Here is a 19,557-nt window from a genome sequence, read left to right as displayed (position 1 = left end):
AGTTCAGGCACCAAAAGGCAAAAGCAAAAGGGGAAAGTTCAATTAGAGGCGGACATTTTCATAAGCCAATTGGAAAACAGATAGGTTTTTTTCACTTTTCCTCTAGAGCTTTTGGAAATCCTATTCACATTGATGTGAAAGACCTGCTCCAACCTGCCTGAGCAGGGCTGAAGCGAGCAGGGGCCAGCGCTCTGGGGGTGGGGGGTGGGGGGCTCCAGCAGCGAGAGAGCTGGAGTCTGGGCCCAGCACGAGTTTCCCATCCAGCAGCAGAATGCATGCAGACCTTGTTATGTCCATCTTGCCTCAGTTTATCCAATCATGCATTATGTATTTATCCCTCCTCTTACTGGTTGTTATTTAATTTCTCCTGTGAACAGAAGGAAAGGATAAGTGCTCTGCTGGGAGACTGGGTGGAGTGCGGATCTGACCTGCCTCCCCTCCCCTCCCCACTCCTGTCCTCGGGACACTGGGCCTCGCAGGAAGCTTCCCTCCGGCCTGCAATGAAAGCAGCCTACGAAGGTTCTGCTCTTGATTTTCCCCAACTGGCACCATTCATAACATCCTCCTCCCAGGGCCCAATGGAAGTTGAAGTAAGGGTCCCACTTCTCTACTCTGCAGGAAGTGGCGTGTCCCTGGGTAGGCAGCGAAGATGCTATTTCACATGGAACATGTCGAAGAGACAGTCCCTTCTCCTGGCGCGTGCCTCTGTCCACCTCACAGGTCACCTGGCAGGGCTATGGTGAACTGCCCTCCGGGGGTGGGAGGGAGGGAAGCCCTCTCTTCACATCTCATTTCATGTAGTATGCTGGTCATGGGCTCTGGAGACAGACCCTGTGGGTTTGAATCCCAGCTCTGATCATTTCTAGCTTATTGGACTGTGGGCAAGTTCAGTGCCTCCAGCCACAAATGGGGCTAATAATACTATGTTGCCTCATAGAACAATGCCCACACATAGAAAGTCCTATACAAGTGACAGTTGTCATTTTCGGGCATCTCGCTGGTTAGCGGTCGTCTTTATGCTCTCATTTCTATCTCTAGTCAAGGACCCCGCTGCTTCATTCCTGCCCAGCACAAAGGTGTAAGATACCCTTACTCATCACCTCCTTCGACTTGGACAGCAGCATGACAGTATTTTTTCAGTTCCAACTGCTCAGCCGACAAACACCCACTGAACACCTTTTCTGGGTCAGGCACTGGTGTTGGACTCTGGGGACACCAAAAGGAAAGCACTGTGTATGCCTGCGTGACGTTCAGACTCTGTTGGAAGAAATCAGTGGAAACATAAACGGTTACTGAGCTTCCACAGGACGGGAGCTGTTGCTTTCTAAGGACATTAGAGGGTCAGACAGAGGGACACCCAGGGACGGAGGTGTCTGGGAAGATCTCCCTGGGAAGGTGCCACCCGAACAATCCTCCTGGTTGAACATCTCAGGGCTCCGGGACCTTAATTGTGGCATTATCCAATTGATGCTTTATTTCTCTTGTCTACCTCATGCACCATTATATCTCTGAACATAAAATTAAAGTAGACTGAATAGATTCAACCACCTTTTACTGAGGCCCGGGGCTAAGGGCTTTCACACGCATTATATCATTTAGCCAATTCTCTGTGAACACATCCAGGTTTCTTCAGAAACCTGGATGCCAGGTAGAATAATTTTTTGATGGGTTGAGTCCATTACCAGTTTAGGACATGAGCCCTGGTGACTGAAAAAGCATAAGTCCGGCAATTGTCCTGGTGTTGCTACTCGCTCCAATTCTTAAACCTGTTACTACTAATGGAAATATTACCCGACCCTCCTGATGATTAAAGAATTAGCTCATCAAATCACCACAGGATCATCTGAATTGAAGCTCTTCCTTTCCACCAGGACCCTGTTTCATTTCTAAACTAGAGAATGTCGGCCAGTGTCTTCTGTTTCTTTGTGCGTGCTCTATTTTACTGTCAAAGACTTCCGGCTCTCAGGTGTGTACTTAAACCTAGATGTCACGCGTGTGCCTGATGAACACTGAGAGAGAAAGAGAATCTCTCCTCCCCACCGTCTCCTTCTCCCGGCTGTGTTCCACTCTGAGATCACCAAGTCAAACTCAGTTTGTCAATCAAGTTCCCAAATCTGAGCTCTTAAAAGACCTCACCAAGATCAAGCCCTCCCTAGAGGGATGGGGAATGAAAGGGGGCTGGGAATGGGTTCCAGGACCCCCTGGTTCCCGCTGTGGAGTCTGACTGCAGGGAATGAGCCAGAATAGTCACGAGGTCGTCTCCCTGGCACTAACCCCGGGCCCATTTTAAATGACGTATCTAAATGTTAATGCGCACTTACACAGCAGTGCAGCTCACACTCCCCAAATCGATTCGCTTTGCGGTGGGCCTGATGCAATTTACTCAGTATAAAAATGTCTCTGGCAATTAGGGGGACAGAGGGGCAAAGCTGGAGGACCACAAGGATGACAAACAAAGCCAAATGACGTGAAAGCTGGGGAGAGAATTAAATTTCTTTTTGAATCAGACATTTTGGGGAATGTTAATAGCAAACAAGAAAGGCCTTATTTGCTTGCAAAAGCAACTTAAGGATGCTCCCTTGGAAAGAAAGGATGCAAATAGTGTAAGAAATGACTTGGACAACATGCTGCAACAGCCTTCCTGGTTCCTAACATCCATTTGAGGGTGTCTGGGGTTCAGACAGCAGGTGCAGCTGGTGGAAGGGCGAGCCCACGTTGCGGCAGTGGGCGGAGGCTCTTATCACTGAGGACGCCCACTGATGCTTCACTGGTAAAATCACACTGCAGGAATGGAGCTCTGGGAAACACACTCTAGAAGAAACTAAAATTGTTTAGCCTAGGAAAAAAATGTTAAAATGAGACATAAAAACTATCCTCAAAGGAAAGTAAAACTGCCTTCTTAGGATCAAGTTGGCTTGTTCTGTGGGATTCCAGAGAAGAAATACAAGATCAACTGGATAATGACAAAATAGGAGAAGGAACTAACATATAGTCTCTGCTAGAGTTGCTCTAAGTAATTCATTAGCATAGTATGACTTCAGAGGGAAACTGTGGTATTAAACGCAATCTTAAGCCTTAGTGCTAAGAACATGGTAAACTCTCAGTACCTATCAACTATGTAATGGTAAAAGCATTACTCCTCACAAAGCCCTTACAATGTAGGGTTACTATTCCCATTTTATGGATAAGACACGAGAGGCTTGTCCAAGTTCAATAAATGTTTAGAGACATTCAATAACTTTCCCAAGGTTACAAAGCCAGGAGGCCATTAGCACCTCAAGCTGCCCCACAGTGGGATGGTCTGCTTTGCAAGAGGGTGAGTGCCCTACTCGTTCAGCCAGTTGAGCTGAAGCCACATGAGCTTTGGAAGAGGCTCTTGCATTGGTTTGGGGTGGAGGGTAAAGGAGTCGAACTCAATTACTTCTAAGGTTCTTTCCTGCTCAGTGATTCTATGATTGAAATACCTATTCAAGTTCCATTAGCTATACCATGCCTTTCACCCATTTTAGTATCAATAATCCAGTGAAAATGTGAAATTAGAGAGGCAGCCACAGAAGAAGGCCAAGGTGTCAAGGACCATGAACATGCAGTGAACTACAGGAGTTCTTATTTTCATCTGAACTCGGGCTTTGCCAACTCCCAAATTCCCTGGCTCAGTTCCATACACAATGAACCTGCTGCCACCAGCTCCCCAAACTGCAGAGGCCAGCCTTAAGTTAGACAAGGTGGCAGAGGGTTAATCGAGAAAGTTGATAGGCAGTGAGGATTCTTAGAAACGGAGATCACCTGGGTCTGTTGAGAGGATGACCATTCAACGCGCACCAAGAGGTTCGCTACAGGGGGTGGCCAGGGAGAGCAGGCTCTCCAAGGCCTGCAGAAGAACACCCAGTGGGATAATGACGAGAGTTTCATGCAGTTAGAAGGAATTTTAGTCCTGGGAGAGAAAAAAACAAACTACAGGAGGGAATATTTAAGGAACAGTTGGAGAGAATGCAATTGAAATTCATTCTCACTCGTCTGAAAAGATAAAAACTCAACAGGAGTCAATGTGCTTAAGTGGGATGTAAGAGCAGGAAACAGGGAGGAATGGAGGAAAAATACTGAGTAGAAGTCTCTTGTGGAAGATTAGGAACATGTATAAGAAATTACCTGGAAAATCCTAACAGGATTACAGAGAGGGCAACCAGAAAGCATGGGAACCATCCTATTTTGAGGTTAATGTGTGCCAGTATTTGCTCAGCCATGTGAGTGATTTGGGCTACAAATGGAGGTGACCCAGGCTGAGGACAGCCACTCTATCTGGGGTTGGGTAGAAGGAAGTGAGTTCTTATAGAGGGTGGAGATAAAATTTTGGCCAAGAGCTTTCTAGATGCATTTTGTTTCTTACAACCATACCTCAAGTTCTCAGAGTCCCTGGTCCAATGACCTCGGGGGTTTGTTCATTGCATGAGCATTTCTGAAACACCTGCTGTGAGTCAGGCACCATGCTAGGCACTAGAGATACAATGGCAAATAACACTTGTCTCCAATAGGGAGCCTAGTTGGTAAGAAAGACACGTGAAAGAACACGGGTAGAAATAGCTCTAATAGAGATGTGGAAGAGACAACAGAAGTTGGCGCAAAGGGTGGAGTAATCAACCCTGCTTGGAGTGGGGCTGGAGTCTCAAGGAAGGTTTGGGAGCTAAGAGATTGGTTCTTGAAGGAGGAGCTGAATGGTAATTAGTCATCAGGGAGGTGGAAGAAGGTAAGAGGATGTGAAACAACTTGTTTCACTTGGGGCAACTGTAAGTAGTTTGATATAAATGAACTATTACTTATATTAAAGGAATGGGTCCAAAGGAATGGATAAGCCGGGCTCGAGGGGTGGGTCAGATCGAGGTCATGTGCCATGATAATAAGGAGCTCAGGCTTGCTCCTCAGTTTCACTGAGGGTTCACCGACGGACTCAAAGCAGAAGATTAATAGCCTACAATGTTCACTTGCCAGTTCTCTCATCCACCTCTTGATTCGTTCCATTTGGGGACTTCCTAATGCTCAGGGAGACAAGTCATCATTCTCAGAGACTTCAGGGAACATTTCACAGTATTAGCAACACAGAAGAACCCCACGCTCCTTCGGCTGAACAGCAAGTCTGAGTCTGGAAGTGAAGCTAAGGAGGAAAGCACAGCACCAGCCCGTCACCGGGTTCCCACTGCTCACCAGTCACTTAAGTAAAGTTGCCCTGGGGGGCTGGGGGGCTGGGGGACGGCCCCAGTCCCTCAGATAACCCAGTGCTCTGGTGTGAATGGTCTCAAGAAATACCCAGGCTGCTAGCAATGTTACTTCAGGTGCTTTGGCTCAGTCTGCTTGCAGTTAATAAGTGGTGGCCTTCCCTGCGTACCCCCCTCCTCTTACTGGCCACCCTACGACTTACCCGCTGGCAGGGGGAAAGCTATCAATAACTGGAAAGCGGTAGTGGGAACACTCCTTCTAGGAGCTTAGTGATGTAAGATCCTCTCAGGAACAAACACTGCACCAAACCCGCGTGTAGATTTTATAAAGCCTTTTCAATGTGAAGTCCTGTGGTGGATACAGTTCTTAACTAAAGCTCTGAACCATAAGAAAATGCATTTCTGTAATAAAAAGCAAGACATTTAGCTAGATATGTGAGTGTGGCATATAAACAAAACAAACGGGGAAGCAGAACACACAGGAGCAGGCCAGGAAATGAAAAATAGGCAGGTGGGCACTGCGGCCTGGAACGCAGGCAAGGCGGGCCTGAGCTGCGACTCTTTACTGGTGGGCCGTGGGCACTGGCTGCCTAGACTTTTTCCATTATAGACACAAGAGCTGATGATTCCATCACCTGACTGCTTCCTCCACATGGGCAGAGACCTCTACCTGCACATGAGGGGACAGGACTGGCACAGAGCCTCAGGTGACAGGGAAGCCAAGACCACGCTCTCTNGTGAGTGTGGCATATAAACAAAACAAACGGGGAAGCAGAACACACAGGAGCAGGCCAGGAAATGAAAAACAGGCAGGTGGGCACTGCAGCCTGGAGCGCAGGCAAGGCGGGCCTGAGCTGCGACTCTTTACTGGTAGGCCGTGGGCACTGGCTGCCTAGACTTTTTCCATTATAGACACAAGAGCTGACGATTCCATCACCTGACTGCTTCCTCCACACGGGCAGAGACCTCTACCTGCACATGAGGGGACAGGACTGGCACAGAGCCTCAGGTGACAGGGAAGCCAAGACCACGCTCTCTGACGGGACCTTTTATAATGTCTTGCAGAGCCAGGCACAACGCTTGGTAGTCCCTGCTCTTAGGGCTGCCTGCTGTGCTGCTTCTGTGGGTCGACGCCTGAGGTTTTGCCCTCTGTTCGGGGTGGAAGATTGCGTAGACACCAGACAAAACATGCAGCTGGGTACTTACAAAGAATAAACAATGGTCCCCAAAGACACTTCTCTTCCTCCTCATTGTTGCTAATGTGATTATTATCCAAATGAAGGGGAGTCAGGAAAGGAAGGGCTGCCTGGGTCGAGGCTCACCCCCAGCCAGGGGCCTCCCTCTCCCTCTCCCCTATGTGGGGGGGCTCTCAGGGGACAGCAGTGAAAGGGCACTGGGTCCCCACTGACTAGCGGGAGACACAGGCTGGGCTCACAGGTGCAGTGCCATACGAGAAATCCTAAAGGAGCTTGTCAGAGAAGGAGACTTTGAACTGGGCACTGGAAAATGAGTGAGGGTCTTTAGTGGAAAAGATGGTGAAGGGCAACCCACCAAGAATAAGAGACTTTAGCTACTTTTCCTGCAAAGTGGGAGGAAAGGAGAGGCCCCAGAAAAGTTCCTGGAGTCTAGTCAATTGTAACCAAATAGTGGGAACAGCTTGCACTCCGAAGCCCACGTGCACTGGGTGCAAAAAAAGTAGCATCCATGGGTTGTCTACAGGAACCTTCCTCCCAGTCCTTCCAGTGGGGGGCGGGGGGAGACACTCCCGGGGGGAGGAGGATGTGAGAGAAGTGCCTGGACCAGGGTGAGATCTTTTGGGCACTTGTAGCAGGATGTTTGCTATGAGAAGAGAGGTATGGAAGCAAAGATGAGATTCTTCTGTTTGGAGACTGCTTTGGTGGGGAGGGGACAAGTCTTGTTGCCACAAAAGCTGGTGGCACAGACACACAAAAGTATGAGCACTCTGAGCAACTGGATGGGGCAGGGAAGCTGAGTGACAAACCCGAAGGATGGTACAGACACAGTGCACTGTATTTTGCCGTGTATAATGTACACCCGCAGTTTTGTAGTACCCACGTAAAATTTTCATTTTTACTTTTCCCTCAAAAATTTGGGCAAAAAGTGCACACTGTACATGGCAAAATACAGTACTATCCACGTTCTCAAGCTGCCAGGCACTGGCACACATGCCTTCTCTGTGTGGGGCGCCTCCCTCTCATCTGCACCTAGCCGCTCCCCTTTTCCTTTCGGAGCCAGCTCAAGTTGTGGTCCCTGGGCCAGCCTGCCGGCCGGCCCCCACCACACTCAGGCATGCGCTCTCTGGGCCCTTTTGGCACCTGCACCCTCATCCTTTACAGCTCTTTCCCCATAGCATCATAACTGCCCCTTGTTGTCCAATGCCAGACCTCACTGTGAACCCCTAAGGAAGGATGAGTCATAAACAGCTGCCCCAGACTCATGAACAGTTGTTGACAAAACACACGCTGAAATGAATGGGTGAATCCCTTGACACCCGTGGTCTCGTGCCTAAACTCCTCCACCTGTTCCCATACCTCCCTCCACACTGGGAATGGTGAGGCTCAGTAAACACTTCTGAGAGGAGAAGTGACTGTCTCTATGCATCTCGACCTCTCTTTGTATACAACCTGTATTTATCACGATGGGATTTGTCAGGATGTCATTCTGACAAGCCCAGGAGTTACAGGTATTCACAATTCTCTCATCTTTCTAGTGCTCAATCCATCAAATACCCAGGGCAGAGTGGGGAAGTGAAAGCAACTCGCTCAGAAGAGCCCCCCAACAAACCCTGGGCCGTCAAATCTCGAAGGTCAAAGCTGGCAGAAGCCAGCGGTCTTTTCATTTATTTTTCTTGACGCCCATCAGTGAAAGCAATTGTGAGTAAAAGTTGTACCTGCCAGGAAAGAAACTGTCCTTTGTACTTAGTGGCAACCTCCACAATCGAGGTGCACTCTGACAGCCGCAGCCTGAGCCCCAGGAGGATTAAACATCTACCCTGCACCTGGGCAGAGGGCAGGCGAAAATACTTTTCATCTCCGCATCAATTGAAGACTCTTCTGTGATCTTGGACTGGGATTTAATTTTAGACCCAGAGCTAGGTTTGAGAAGAACATTGCAGAACCACCGTAAATTGATCTGGCGTTTGTTCATCTAACACAGAACACCAACTATGCACCAGGTGCTCTGCTAGGCACTGTAAAAAATAAGAAGCTGCACCTAGGTCTTTACCTTCAAGGCTTATGGCCCAAAATTAGATAAAAAAATCAGATGCGTCTTCTTGAAGAGACCTTTTCCTGACTGAAGAGAATACGTATCAGTTTCCTCAGGGTTCAACTGCAAGGCCTGCTTGGGGAAATGACATGAGAAAAGGGATAAAAAGACCCCAAAGATCTGCGTTCCCTGTGCGTTCCCCTGTGTTCCGACAGTCCCTGTGTGACTGTAAGCCAATCATGGAGCCTGTTTGAGATTCAGTGTACTCCTCTGTAAAATGAGGGTGACATCATACACAACAGATAACAGAGAAGAGGAAATGCGTGGATGCTGATGCGCCCGGTAACCTGAATGTGCACTGTACAGCGTCGTGATGAACATCAACATAGTGTCTGCCTCCTGAGAACAGAGGCTCTTCTGCTAACCTGGACCTAAATGACAGTCAACACGTGACATTCTGCAGAACAAAGATGGATGGCGGATGGACGCATGGATGCACGCCTGGTTGGGTGGATGGAGGCTCCCTGTGTTCTCAAAGATCTGTGTCCCCCTCTAGTCCACTTGATGTTCCTCTCAGGCCCCTCTGGCCTTGAAAGTGCAGTGTTTTTGGAGAGAGAATAGCAGGCACGTCCTGAGTGGAGCTATGAGTAGAGAGACCAGTCCTATACACGGCCTTAGATATACCCGAGCCGCCCCAGCTCCGAGGCCGCACAGGCAGGTTCAGGCATGGGTTGGAAAGCCTTGTCATGGCCCGCCCACCTGTGTGAGGGAGAAAAACGACTCTCCACCCTGCGGTCAAGTCCATCTTCAAGCTTTCTTTTTTATTTTTCTCCTTACTGTTTGGTAAATGGATATAAGGAAGCTACCAGCTTATGTTATCAACCAATTCAAGCTGAGACGTTAGAGGGATTCTTACTCTTCAGTGCATACCAGAGTCCCTACGGCATTCNGTGTCTGCCTCCTGAGAACAGAGGCTCTTCTGCTAACGTGGACCTAAATGACAGTCAACACGTGACATTCTGCAGAACAAAGATGGATGGCAGATGGACGCATGGATGCACGCCTGGTTGGGTGGATGGAGGCTCCCTGTGTTCTCAAAGATCTGTGTCCCCCTCTCGTCCACTTGATGTTCCTCTCAGGCCCCTCTGGCCTTGAAAGTGCAGTGTTTTTGGAGAGAGAATAGCAGGCATGTCCTGAGTGGAGCTATGAGTAGAGAGACCAGTCCTATACACGGCCTTAGATATACCCGAGCCGCCCCAGCTCCGAGGCCGCACAGGCAGGTTCAGGCATGGGTTGGAAAGCCTTGTCATGGCCCGCCCACCTGTGTGAGGGAGAAAAACGACTCTCCACCCTGCGGTCAAGTCCATCTTCAAGCTTTCTTTTTTATTTTTCTCCTTACTGTTTGGTAAATGGATATAAGGAAGCTACCAGCTTATGTTATCAACCAATTCAAGCTGAGACGTTAGAGGGATTCTTACTCTTCAGTGCATACCAGAGTCCCTACGGCATTCTCTAAAGTACAGTGCTCTCGCTCCTTCTCAAGACTAATGAAATCAGAATCACTCGGGATGACACTCAGCCCTACGCATTTTATATAAATGCATGGTTCTGATTTGTATCCCCGAAGCTAAAGGCCTCCCCTATGAATGGTTTCAAGTCCAGATGCTCCACAGAGGTCTAGCATTTTAGTAGTTGTTTCAATACTACTTCGCACAGGGGTGAGAAGTCAGTTAAATCCAGGCGTGGTCAGTGGGCCTAAGGTCCAATTTAGGCAATACAGGGGATTACTCCAAGAATGAGGGGTGTAAAATTGCTAAACCTGGTGCACTTTACCCCCACTCTCCCCACCCAGAGCATCCTGGAGGAGGCCATCCCTGGACCTCTTGGAGGGGCAGCCAGGGAGGAGCTGGTGGGAGGAGTGGATTAGCACTCACTCTGAGTGTTATCTAATCTAATCCTCAGGACCACGGCCTGAGGTGGGCCAATCATTACCATTTCACCAACAGGGAAACTGAGACTCGTAGAGAGTCAAAGACTTGGCCAAGCTCTTACTGTGTGGGTGCTCCCTCCCGTCACCCTGAGGACCCAAGCCTGGTGACCGCACTGCGCTCAGAGAACTCCTAACTCCCCGACTGTTCCCATGCCTGGGAAACACACCCTTGAGAAGCCTCCATGTGAATTTAAGGCTTTAAAAAATTATCTTTAAAGCCTTTGAATGGCTTTCTCTTTTTAGTGTAAATCACCCAAACATTAAAGCCCTTACTGTATATTTATCAGCGTGTTATTCAGACCAAGGGGAAAAGGGGGAGGCTGACACCATCGGTGACTTTGAAAGGGAGAACATGCTGGGCCTGAAATTAAATCACTGTGACACTGCCACTCGAGGGCATCAATCCCAGTAAATGGTCACCTTCTTTATTTCTGATCCGTGTGTCATGTAGGCAGGATGCAAGGAGAACTTGGGCTGGGCAGTGCTGACGGCCATTGGCTTTTGATTTCCCCCCACTGGCCAGGTTTGCCGCATCGCTCTGGGCCAACTGGAGTTGACCCCACGTAACTTGACAAAGGCAGTCAGGCCTCTTTTCAGAAGCAAATTCGTTGTGGCACCTTTCCACGTTGCCCTATCCTGAGCCTCTTCCTTGCTCGGCCTGCTGAGACAGCTTGTCTGTTTACAGGAAAATTCTGCATTCTGCATATTAGTGGCAGAAAGTCTCTGGGAGTCAGTGATGGGTAACTGTCCTGTTTGCCAGAAGTGGGGCTGGGAGGGGGGCCGGTAGAGCAAAGAGCAGGAGCCTGGGCAGGGAAAGTCACGCCCTGCCATCCCAGTCCTGAGTGGCAACCCGAGGGGAGGCTGCTGATATTGCAGATAAAGGAAGGGAGCACAGTGCAGCTGGGAGCTCCCTTCTAGAAGGTAAGAAGCTGAGGCTGGGAAGGGCTGCAGATTAGCAGTCAAACAAAGACCAAAACTGTACCTCCTGACACCCTCTGGGTTCAACTACTTTGGGTTAAATTACTTTCACAGGCCTCCCATTAGAATTGCTACTGGTTTTATAGCTGGGATTCTTGTTTAGAAGTGACTGGTTGACAAAAATGAGGCAGCCAGGTAAGTACCCAACACTGACATCGGTTTTTCTTTACCTGGGGAGGTTGCCTGCAGATTTTAATCTAAGGGCAGCAGGTTCCAGGAATTCTTGACGCAGCTGTTCAGCTGGGAGACACAGCGCAAGATGGCCGGGCTCCGGAGGGTCAGCACGGCCATGAGTCGACTGTGCCAGGAGTGCACACTCCCACCTTTATCACATCACATCCTGCCTCTAGGCTTGGTTCCCACCCCATCCCTCACCATCCCCATCAGGAAATCAATTCGGAAAAATGGAATGCAAATCTCCTCTCAGTATAGGGCTTAAGATCCTACAGAAAGGTCAAGTTTTGTGCTGAGGATAGTCTCATTTCCCTGCCGCGCCCTGGAATGAGCTTCGTTCTTGCTATGAAATGACCTTGACAGTTTATGTTGGTTCAAGCCTGAGTACCACCAAATCCTTTAGGTTTAAAACATCTTTCCTAGGGACGAGGTGGCTGAGTTAAGGCAATGGACAGATAAAACATCTTCTCAAGTATTTGTAACTCAAATGATTGGCAACTTCTATCCCCTCAGGGCCCAATTCTTCCCTCCACACACTGTGGAGTTCTGGTCACACATAATAAAGTCCCCAGATACCCAAGGCTGCAGGAGAAAGCCGTGTGCTCAGAGAAGATGCGTTTGCAATGGATGTCCTGGACAGGGCCCTGGAGAGTCGCTCCTGCAGCCAGAAACACCACCAGCCCTTGGGCTCGTGTTTCTGAGTCCAGGAAGACACTGACTTCACAGTGACTCCACATTGCCCATTCCTGCTGGACTGCTCTTTCCAAAACAGGTTTCGCAGAAAGGCAAGGCAGTGTAGGAGGCAGAAGCAGGGGCCGGGCTTCCTGTGCTGGCCTGCTGGCCGGTGGTTTTAGCTTAGCCTTTTAATATCCCTGGGACCCAACTTAAAAACGTCTGCACGAGCATGCACAGTTGCTATTTTGCCTGTGTGTTCCTTATTGGTCTGGATGCTTCTTGAAAGCCGTGTCTGTGTTGTTTTCAACTGCGTATTCCTAGCACCTGTTACATGGTAGGTGCACAAAATCCATGGTTGTTAAACAAATGCATGAACTAGAGAGGATCTAGCAGGTATTAAATATCTACTATAATTGGGCAAATTGTGAGCCATTTTCCTATGCCATTTCACAACTCACCATACTAAATAGCTATAATCATGTTCATTTAATTCACAGGAACTTTGTGGCTTCTAATGTCTGGTAAAGATGCCCTAGCCTATGCCTGCTGGGTTCTGTGGCCAGTGGGGCTGGGCTACTTGACATCCCATTTTTCTGCTTCCTTACTTCTGTGCCATTCTGGCTGGCCAGATGAGCAGATGAACAGGCCAGGCACTCGTCATCGTCATCTGTGCCCTGGGAAACCCTGGCCAAAGCCAGGCCATTTTGGCTGCCATGCACGCACTCTGTGATTCATGAGACCTCATGCATGCTGCTGCCTTCCGCGACAAGGAAGGGAGCAGCTAGCTGCTGGGATTCTCTGACAGCCCGCCCGTCCCCAGTGCCTCCAAGCAGGCTGCTGCTCCCCCTGATGTTGCCTGCTCATGACTCACGGCTTGTAGGGCCTTGGTGGCCTCTCTGACTTGTCACTCCTCAGCCCACTCCTTTGCGTCAGGCTCTCCCCAGCTGACTTTGCTATGACAACTTCCTGCCTCATTACTATAAACACTGAATGTCATTTTCCAAATAGTGGTCCCCAAACCATCATGTTCTGTTCTGAGAAGAAGCCAGCCTCATTTGTAGTCATCACTGTGCTTACCACCAGGATTCCACTGTGTCCCCCTTGCCACACTGAAGACTGTGCTGTTGGGGGCACCTCTGACATTAAAAGGGGTGAGCTTCCATAGAGGCAAACTGCCCAGGATCTCAAAACCAAAGGATTCTTGAGACTGACACTGACCCATAATCTGAGAGTGGACAGGCCTCAGTCATTTGTGCCAAAATTCTGAGCAATGCAGAGCCGATTAAGGTATTAATGGCTTCATACATATGCAACCAGCTCAGAGGGTGCAAAACCCTTCACACCCTTTATTAAACTGACCCCATAGCATCACGTGAACAGGACCAGCAGCATCATCCCCACTGTACAGATGGGAAACGGAGGTTTGCGAGGGGATGGGATTTGCCTAAAGTCATAGAGCTCTTTCATGGAACTTCCTTCGGTGGACCATCAAATGCTGGCTTTTCATATTTCTTGTGCCTCTACAATCCTAACAAATAGAAGATAGCCAATAAATGACTGTTCATTGAACTGATGACTGAACAGTGAGCTATGACTCACATTCAGGGCCTTGACTCACAGCATCACCATTTTTCCCTGCTGCACTACTCTAGACTAATTGAGCCTTTGCAGCCATGGGTACAAACAGCCTGAAGTCAGGCTAGGTAGCTCAGACCCCTGCACCCTGTCCAGCCACTGAATTTCCTCACCTATAAGATGGAAGATAACAATAGCACCTGCTTCCCTGTGTTATTGAGTGTTAGATAAGAAAATGCCTGTGAAGTGCACAGTAGTGACTGGCTAGCAGCTCTAGGAAGTGCTTAATAAGTGTTCGCAATAGTTATTATTCAAGGGTAGGGACTGGGTGTCACGTATCTTTGTAACCCAGGACTTAGTACAGTGGTTGGCACTGCACATGAGTGTAGGGCTCAAGACACTTGCCTGCCAACACTGACATGCCTCACATGACATGGAGCAAGTCTCTTCCTTCTCTGGGGCCTCAGGTCCCACACCCGTGAAATGATGAAGTTGAACTGGGTAGATCCCACGGTTCTTCCCAGCTCCAAAATGCTCTGGTTATTTCAGTGGTTCTCAATAGGGATGACTTTTGTACCCCAGGGGACATCTGACAATGTCTAGAGACATTTTTGGGTCACAACCAGTACTGGCATCTCAAGGGTAAAGGCCTGGGAAGCTGGCTGGGGACCATGCACAGGACAATGTCCACAGAAAGAATCGTCTGGTCCTAGATGTCAATAATGCCAGGACTGAGCAACCCGGATCCAGCTGTATACAAATACCCAGAGCTCTCTGAACTGCTGGGCGAGGGCCTGTGTCCTGCAGTTTGCCAAAGTGCCCAGCGCAGCAGAGCTCCTCCACACAGCAGAGCAGTCTGTGGAGCGCCCCTTCAGCTGCCCCCCTCCATCCTCACCACACTGATCTTGTTGGAGGCAGGGAGGCGGGCTCAGCCATCTTTAATTTAAATTTAGAACCACACCTGCTCATCACCAGACTCCGAGATGGTTCTGGCAGGGCTCGGGGAGAGCATCTGTGCACCCGATCGATACACAGAGCCTAGCCTGAGGCAGAGATCCTGACAGGGTAAGGGCAGCCCTAGGCAAAGCCATCAAGTTCATGGCCTTGCCCTTGACCCCTGCTCCCATTCTCCCACTGCAACTCCCACCTTCCAGGGGTCAGACCAGCTCTGGTGATGGGAGAGTCACCACAGGAAGAACATGCACTGGCCAGTGTGTGGGGTGGGGGAGGGACCTGGAAACAGGCGGCCATGGCAGCCTCTGAGGAAGCCCAGCTCCTTGTTTTCACCACATGTGGGGGGACACAGCCATCACAGCCCCCTGGGCTCATCTGTCTTGAGGCTTCTTTCTTGACGCCCCCTTCCCCTGAGTGCCTGCTGAGAAGCTATGGGTTTCCTGCAAAGAGCACTGATGAGGAACAGAGAGACCTGGAGTCCATTTGGGACCATATCAGGTCCTGTTTTGTCTCTCTGACTGTTTTCCCGTCGGTTAAATGGGAACTGACTTGGTAGCCGGGAACACAGAAGATGAAAGGGGGCAGCTCGTTGTAGTCCCCACAGCTGTCACACTGACCGCACCACACAGGGGACCGGGCCCTGCTACTCAGGAAGCGCTGAAATCGCTCCGGCACTCTTCCCCTCGCACAGGTTCTCAGCTGATGTTTCGGGGAGACCCCCAACTCCACTTTCCCCCGCAACATCAGTGAGTCCCCCCACTTCCTGACCCAGCCCATCAACAGATTGATGCCCTGAATTCCCAGGGGCCCTGAGCGGCCCCCTCTGGTCTCTGATAGGCTCGTGGGGCAGGAGGCAGAACAAACAAACCACAAGGCTGAGCAAATGCCTACAGGATGGCACAGCAGCTGAGGCCACCACTGGCCCCACCCATGGATGGGTGCCCTCAGCCCCTGGACTTCTCACAAGAAAGGGAGGCCATGCTGGAGGGAGGCTTGGCTCGGAGAACAGCTCCTTGAAAACAACAGGCAGCCTGACAGCCAACATTCCTGCCTTCTTGGGCTGGCCGGGAGACCCCAGCCACCCGGGGGCAAAAGATGGATATGAGTTTATCTATCCTTCATAAAGGAAGGGACAGCATCTTTCTCAAGGCCAAGATTTCATTCCTGCTGGGATTGTAGCAGTTTGTAGTTTTTTGGAGCACAACTAAATATAGACGGGTCAGCAGGGGAGTGGGGTGGATTACTAAGAGATTACTGAGGAGGCCATATAGCTTTACTGAAGAAGCCGCAGGCAGAACCCTCCTCCCCCAACCCGGCACATACAGAAGTGGAAGATGGGTGACATCACTGTTCAATCGCTGTTCAGATGGGACCCCCTGCGAGGTATTTTCTTAGAGAAGCTAAATCTAAGCTTAGCTAAAACCTAGAGATCTTTCTCCTGAAAACATGCCTAAAGAAGGATCTCTCATCCTTATTGATTATAAAGTAATCAGATCTGGGGCCACTCAAAACTGGGGTCTTACAATGGTACTTACACTTATGGAATGAGGAAAAAAAAAAGCAGGCACCGAGATGCCCTAGTTCAAGTTGGCTTTCTAATGTCATCACTTCGAGAGGCACAACAGATCACTAAGAAAGCAGGTGAGTATCTTCTGGAAGCACAGAACAGCTCACCGACATGAGTACTGGGTGTGACTTCCGCGTCGTGTAAGCCTTAAGGTTGTTCCAAGCTCTACTGAATTGATGCCGTTGTGGTCTCCCTGACCAGTCCTGCTCTGGGGTCCCACACTCATGCAGGACCTGCTTGGGTGGCTACAATAGCTTGCTCTTTGCTTCCCGCCAAAATTCTGCTGGTATAACCCACCTTTCAGCGTATTAAATTACTCTCGCTTTGACCTTTTAACACTCCCCTTGGCTGTTCTCTTCTTGGCTTCATCTGGATTTTGGGAAATGAATACCCACTCATTAAATATCCACTCTGCCAGCTGGTTCTCTGGCCTCTGGAAGGGCTACCAGCTTGGCCAGCCAGAGGGCCCCACAGAACTGTCCCTGAGACACTGTCCAGGGAAAATGAGCAGTTATGGTTCAATCTGGTCCCTACCCATTAAAGGGCAATTTTGAGTTTTAAGTAGATGTCACAGACTCTAAAAATTTGCAGCCCAAAGCCAAACTGCCTTTGATATGCTGAATTTTGGAATGGGAAAAAAACTTACCCGTGCTTCCCCGGAGTGGGTACCAGGAGGATCTCTCTCCCAGCCTCGTTGTGGGGCAGCAGCTGGGCAGCATACCTCCCGGAAGGCTGCAGGTGCCTGTGCACGGAGACGGCCAGCCTGCAGTGCTCGCTGCTGCTCCTCATCCACGGGCTCAGGATGGTGTGCTTGGAGTTTGCCGAGGTGTTCAGGAGGAGGAAGGAGCCTGCGAGAGACAGGGAAAGTGACTCTGCAGGTGTGTCCAGGCCAGTGGACCTGCGGGAGCCCTGGGTGAGAGTTAGAGACCAGCGGCATCAAAGTCTGCAATGGCAGAGGTCTGTATCACCTCCCTTGCACACCCCGGCCCTCTTCCTCGTCTCTTAGGTTGTCCCTGCAAGACAATGGTAACTGAGCAGCGGGCTTTGTAATCAGCAGACCAAGGTTCTCGCCTTAGCACCCCTACTTATTAGCTCTATGTCCCTGAGTCTCAGGTTCTTCACCTGTAAAATGGGAATGAAAACATCTATTTCAAAGGGTGGTTGCAGGGGTCTGTGAAATGAACATGGACAGTACTTGACCCAGTTTTAAGTAGGGGGGAGGCACCCTATTAAATAACCAATTATTTGATTTCAACTGCCTTCTAAATTAAAGTAGAGATGATGGCTCACAGATTCTTTGCCAGCCAATAGGCACAATTAACAAAATCTTATAGGAAAGAAGGGAAGATGAATATGTATTACCTAATCCCCAAAGAGTGACCAGAGTCAGAAACCCAACCCAGGTGCTAAGACATTCTTATAGATTTACATCCTGGTCTAAGGGGGACAGCCTGATAGAGTCACCACCACCATAAATGTGCCAAAACAACAACAACAGCAAAAAAGCCAGGACATCAATGCCATCTTGTGAATATCAACACAGGGTATCTGACCCCCATAAACTGTTGTGGACCCCTCTGCCTGGTTTCAGAAATTGTAACTCTACCCCCTGTAGCTAAGGATGAGTCAGTGACCTTTGGAATAAGAGCCACAGGAGACATTTGTCTCTGGTAGCAAATGCTGCCTCAGTTTCCTCCCTGCCTCCAAAGCATGGTCAGAAGTCCTTGACGGGTAAGACCCCTCAGAGGAGGGGCAACCTAGGCCATCCTGGAAGGACTCTCGGGGGCTGCAACAAAGAGCAATGGACTCTCACCCTCCCCAGCTTTGACAAAGCCTGAGTCCCCATGTTCTCTGGGAGAAGCGCTTCTTGGCTCTAATCCCCCTAAGCCTCAATACCTGATGGGGAGAGGTGCAGCTCCTTGCCTTGCCAGAGTGTGTCCTGAGGAAAAATCTGGCATCACAAAGACCTGCTGATAAACCTGTGAAATCTGCTCTGCTAAGAGTGCTTTCATTCATATGTTAAGGGTTCAAGCAGGAAACTTAGTCTAAAACTCTCTTCCTAAAACTCTGACTCAGACTAAGCCCTCAGATTTCTTTGAAATGTTATGTACTGTTTGATCCTTGGCACCCTGTATTCCTGTGTATTACAACCCAATAAAAGCCCTTGGAGGAAGGGGCTCAACACCTTTCCCTCCCCCTCCCCGAGAAATTGGCCACCTCTCCTCCCCAAGCAGAACACATCATGTTTACATGGCTCAGTCATGTTTACTCTCATCTGTGGCACACGGGGGGACTTGCAAGGAAAGTCACCCCCACCACAAACCAGGACACTCAGGTATCTCAGGCAGTCCTATAGGTCACAATTTAAATCAGAGCCGAATTGAGTTCTCCATTTCACATTCAAGTCAAAGCGAGACCCAACTCACAATTGTTGGACAATTCAGTGTTTCCCGGATGGGTTGGCTCTAGGCTCCCACACAGTGATGACCGGTTGAGGGTTTTCCTTGAGAGTGAGTGGCTTGGAAAGAAAGTACTTGGGTCACTTGCTATGCAGTAGTTAGGATCACAGCTTCTGCTCCTTTGTTTACTAGCTGAGTGATTTGGGCAAAGCACTGACTTTCTCTGGATTCAATTTTCTGCTTATAAAATAGGGTGGGAAGGGTTGCCTGAACTTAGTAATCTCTTAAGATTCATTTCTGCTCTTGACTCTGTGAGTCATGTGAATTTGCAACTGGTCTCCACAAAGAAAGTCCTTCAAATCCCCCCTAGTGCCGTGCCTGTGGCAGAGTGTCCCGGTGGGGCAAGCTCCCCTACTTCCAGTAGCACTGGCCAAGTGACCTCCAAGAAACCCACGTTCGTGGGACCACTGTCAGCATAAACACAGAGCATCCCTTCTGATGCATTAACTTTACTGGCCGCGCTCCTGCATTGCATTTTGGGACCATTAGATGCTGCTTCTCTTGCAGGGGCAGCTGTTCCAACAAGATCCCTAATGCTTCCAGGGGGAACCAGCTAATGAGTGCTCAGCCTTTTACCATCCTCCGCATCCCCTGTGCCTCAAATTAGTTTCCTTCTCCAGATAACCCAATTTACCAAGTAGGCAAATGAATGGAAGACTCTCTATAGCAGCCTGCAATAGAGAATGATTCAGATAAAGGAAGAAAGGAGCTGGAGGGGGGCTTCCTTGGAGAAGCAAAGCAGTTGCC

General features: G+C 49.5%; 1 protein-coding gene across 1 annotated transcript in view; it reads right to left on the bottom strand.

The window, feature by feature from the left end:
* The window catches only part of LOC119001468 (ALK tyrosine kinase receptor-like), a 190,630-nt gene extending 172,016 nt beyond the window's left edge, over positions 1–18,614 (bottom strand). Inside the window, exons 1-2 of the mRNA XM_037066901.1 lie at positions 18,602–18,614; positions 16,998–17,199 (exon numbers count right to left, since the gene is read on the bottom strand). Coding sequence (XP_036922796.1) covers positions 16,998–17,199; positions 18,602–18,614 — 215 coding nt within the window. The remainder of the gene's footprint in view (positions 1–16,997; positions 17,200–18,601) is intronic.
* Between the last annotated feature and the right edge of the window lie 943 nt (positions 18,615–19,557).

This window comes from Sturnira hondurensis, unplaced genomic scaffold (assembly GCF_014824575.4).
Source record: "Sturnira hondurensis isolate 20B ecotype Veracruz unplaced genomic scaffold, ASM1482457v3 Scaffold0016663, whole genome shotgun sequence".
Lineage (NCBI taxonomy): Eukaryota > Metazoa > Chordata > Mammalia > Chiroptera > Phyllostomidae > Sturnira > Sturnira hondurensis.
The sequence above is the reverse complement of the archived record's forward strand: the minus strand, read 5'-3'. Positions and strand labels throughout refer to the sequence as shown.